Source organism: Otolemur garnettii, unplaced genomic scaffold (assembly GCF_000181295.1).
Source record: "Otolemur garnettii isolate 467f Iridium unplaced genomic scaffold, OtoGar3 scaffold00044, whole genome shotgun sequence".
Lineage (NCBI taxonomy): Eukaryota > Metazoa > Chordata > Mammalia > Primates > Galagidae > Otolemur > Otolemur garnettii.
Window position 1 is genome coordinate 11,288,075 of NW_003852439.1, and position 4,225 is coordinate 11,292,299.

Here is a 4,225-nt window from a genome sequence, read left to right on the forward strand (position 1 = left end):
CAGCCACATACACTGAACCTGATGGGTTAAACCCAGCCTGGGCCTGCCAAGCAACAATGACAACTACAACAACAAAAAAATAGCTGGGCGTTGTGGCGGGCGTCTGTAGTCCCAGCTACTTGGGAGGCTGAGGCAAAAGAATTGCTCAAGCCCAAGAGATTGAGGTTGCTGTGAGCTGTGACACCACAGCACTCTACTGAGGGTGACATAGTCTCAACCCCCCCCCCCAAAACCAATAGCCATTAGTTATCAAGAAAAGCCCCAAATATTGGAAAAACCTTTAAATACGGGTCAAAGAAGAAACACAAGGGAAATTAACATGGCTCAGAGGAAATTTATAGCTTAAAATGCTCATGTTATAAAGAAATAAGGTCTAAAATTAGTGACTTATGTTCCATCTTAAGGGGTTAGAAAAATAGCAAAGAAATTAAGTAGAGTTAAGGAAATAAAAGAGAAAGAAAGTGAAGAATCTTGGTACTTGGGCCACATCTTCCTCCAAGTTACCTCATTTGCTGCAGCTGCCATAGGAGTCGGATGGTTGACAGCATCGCCCAGTGCAATGGCCAAGCGGAGATCCTTCTGAATGTATTTCAGGTAGAAATCAGGCTTAAAGTTTCCTTGTAGGATATCTGAGGAGAAAAAGCCACTTATTAGAAGATGTCCAAGGACTCTAAATAAAAACTCATCTGTAGTCCACCAGGGCACAATACCCAGCAATTCTACACATAAATAGCAAGCCCTCTTGGCCCCTCCTATACCCTCAGACATTCAAGAGCTGAGCTGCTAGCTTGTGTCCCCAAGTCCCACCCACTGTGTCTCTGGATCTCCTCTGACTATGGACATCTCTCATACCCAGTGAACTCCTGAAGAGGAAATGTTCTGCGATAACTGACCCGGTTCCCCAGCTCTACTAAAAAATCAAATACAAGAAGGAAGACCAAAGGCAACTTACTTTGGCACTTCTGGTCCAGAAAGATACTGGCCAACTGTCCCTGATTAAGGATGTCCAAGAGTGTCTGCTGGGATTGGCCTGTCACCTGGGCCAGGGTCAGCCCCTCAGCAATAGTGGCCATGAAGCTCCCCTGGACCATGTTCACGATCAGCATCATTTTGGCTGCGTTTCCAACTTCACCTGCCCAGGGCAAAGAGCCACAGTCACATCCCAAGATTTCCCAGGAAGGACATCTCTGCCCACTCTTGCTCCTGCTCAGACCCATTTCTGTACCTAGGAGAGGCCCCATTCACCTGCCCCCAACAGACTGGCTCTTCCTTCTTCCAGGCACTGACTACGCAAGTCAGAGGAAACCTTCCCCCGGGACCCCTGGCAGAGAGGCCACATGGCATTGATGTTGTAATCAGTGTGGTACAAAGGGAATGTCACCCCCAGACCTGATGGGTTGGCAGGCACATTACCTAGAAAGAAGGAGGTCTTCCCCATTGCTTGGAAGCAGCTGCTGCAGTCCTCATATAAGCCCCTATCTCCAGCTGCTAAGATCACCAACATCCCGTCATTAGACAGCTGCTGATTCCCTGAGACTGGTGCTTCCAGAAAGCGGCCCCCCCTGGACACAATCACCTGGAAAAAAGAGTTACACCTTCTGGAAGTCTTGCTTCTCACACGGCTCTCCAGGCAGGGAGCAAGGAGTGTCCTTGGGCAGCATCCAGAGCTAGAGGGTGGGAGCATGTGGCCCCCACATGGAGGTCCCAAAGCCAATGACTGGACGTATGGACTACCGATGTGGAGGTTCAGACAAGCAATAACAGGAGAGAAGCTGGAGTCTCCACATGGGCTCCCACTGACTCTGAATTTCTTACAAAGACTAAAAATAGATAGATCCAGGCACTACCATGCTTAATGGCTCTGCTGAACATACTGCTTACGGACATCTTCCTTCTCTGACTACTTCCAGAGTATAAGGGGTCCATGTCAGTACTCCTTGGCCCAGATGGTCAAGGAGGAAGGATACTTTGCTAATATCAACTGCAGACAGCTGCTTAAACCAAAAAGGCCATGCTGGTGGCCTGGAATGCTTCTCATCATAAGGCTAGTAGTTCCAAGGCCTAACGTCCATCTTGGTTGTGCAGCAACTCTGCTGGTCAGATCAGCTGCAACCTTGAAGGGACGGAGTGAAGATAGGCTAGTCCCAAGGTCACTGGTCTTTCTTCTTCTCTCTCCAGCTTTGGTGCTAGAGTAACCAAACTGCCTACATTTGTGCATAGTCAGCCTGGGTCTTGGGCTCCAACAGAAAGGATGCTGAAAAGCCAGCCTAAACAAAGCTACCTGGGCCAGCTCGGTGACTGTGTCAGCGTCCACCGTTGACATGTCCACGTAACACTTCCCTGGGCGGATCCCTTGCAGCACACCACTGGGGCCAAGCACCAGCTGTGGGGATACAAGGGAGAAGCAATAGCCCAGGCTCCCAGAGAGATGCTCAGAAGCCCCTAAGATGAGAATCCTGTTGCTTTTTTAGCTCATTTTCTGATTACAAGTTAACCATTAAGGACAAAAAGGGCAAAGAAATTAAATAAGCAAGAGATAAGAAAAGTACTCCCAGTATGCTTCCATTTATCTTTAAAAAGAAGTGTGTATGGGTGCATTTTTTTTCATTTGTTTATTTAGGAGGCTCAGGCTGGGTTCGAACCCGTCACTTCTGGTGCATGGAGCTTGCACTCTAACCACTGAGCAACGGGCAACCAGCCAAAAGGTGCCTGCTTTCTTTTCTTGGGGGTATTTATTTTATTTTTATACATTTGTTTTTTAAACACCCCCCATTTAAGACTGAACTTCAGTATCTATTTTTGAGGGCTTCTTTGTATTTATTTGGATTAGACTAGTTACTATTTTAACAAGATGACTACTGCACTTGAACTTTTAAAACATATAAATAACAGTAATACATAAACATAGGAACTTGGCACTTGGAGCAAAGGCACTCTCAACTCCAAAGCTTCCAGCTCAACATGAATATATGAAACCTGTTCAAGCACCATTTCAGCACAGACTTCAGAACCCCAGTAGTTTTCATTCCCTGTTCTGAATTAAAGGAAGTCTGTATTCAATTTATGCAAACACCCTCACAATGGGAGATGGCCCTACATAGTAAATTCAGCGCCCCATATGCAGAAACTCACTCAGTGTGTAGGGGAGAAGGGGAGGAGGCCAGCCAGATCTCCTGGCTGTGACCCGAGTTGCTGAGGGAAGGGAGGGGATCCTTACGTCCTTGGCTGCCTTGGGATCCGACACACAGGCGAAAGTGATGTCACAAGTTGAAACAACTTCAGCGGGGGTTCTTCCCAGGCGGGCCCCCTCCTGGATGAACAAATCACACTGCAAAAGTCACAGATCCTAATGTGAGTGGCAGGCAGTGCACCACAAACATGCCAGCTAGGCCAGAAAGGTGCTAACCAGCCCTCCTGGCCAGCCTCCCAAGGCAGGAGGCTGAGGCCAGGAGGCTGGGTTATCAGACTGGATGTCCCACTTCTGGAGGAAGTAGACAAGACCTCTTAAGAAATACCTCTTAGTGTGTTGTATTTCTGCATACTGAGTGCCTGGAACAATGTGCTTTTAAAAAGGAAGCACAAGATAAATGTCTGCTGAAGGTCTTGCTGCGGGAAGAATGGAGTGTGAGAAGTCCCTATCCTCAGTCCCTTAGGGCTATTAGCAGATGCTAGGGATGTGGGACAGGGCTGGATGTGGAGGCCAGCTCCTGCCTGCTGTTCCTTTCTTTCTTTCTTTCTTTTTTGAGACAGAGTTTCACTTAGTCACCCTTGGTAGAGTACCATGGCATCATAGCTCACAGCAACCTCGATCTCTTGGGCTCAAGCCACCCTCTTGCCTCAGCTTCCCAGGTAGCTGAGACTATAGGCACCCACCACAATGCCCAGCTATTTTTAGAGGTAGGGTCTTGCTTTTGCTCAGACTAGTCTCAAACTCCTGAGCACAAGCAATCCACCTGCCTCAGCCTCCCAGAGTGCTAGGATTATAGGTGTGAGCCACCCTACCTGTGCCCTGCCATTTGTTTCTAGGTTCTCTCCACACTGCTGCCAGGTTACAACTCCTGGGGGGGAGGGTGTCTAAAAGTACTAACTTTTCTGATACGTAAAATCATTGAGAACATCCCATAGCAAAACATTATAGATATTTTGGTGTATTTCCTTTTTCCCACAAGCATTTGAAAATATAACTAGAATAATGTTGGTCTATTGTTTCCAACATTTTGTTGTT

General features: G+C 47.5%; 1 protein-coding gene across 1 annotated transcript in view; it reads right to left on the bottom strand.

Moving 5' to 3' along the window:
• The window catches only part of GLYR1 (glyoxylate reductase 1 homolog), a 31,331-nt gene that overhangs the window by 6,695 nt on the left and 20,411 nt on the right, over nt 1–4,225 (bottom strand). Inside the window, exons 7-11 of the mRNA XM_012805767.2 lie at nt 3,218–3,328; nt 2,282–2,383; nt 1,414–1,576; nt 953–1,132; nt 505–629 (exon numbers count right to left, since the gene is read on the bottom strand). Of these exons, the coding sequence (XP_012661221.1) occupies nt 505–629; nt 953–1,132; nt 1,414–1,576; nt 2,282–2,383; nt 3,218–3,328 (681 nt within the window). The remainder of the gene's footprint in view (nt 1–504; nt 630–952; nt 1,133–1,413; nt 1,577–2,281; nt 2,384–3,217; nt 3,329–4,225) is intronic.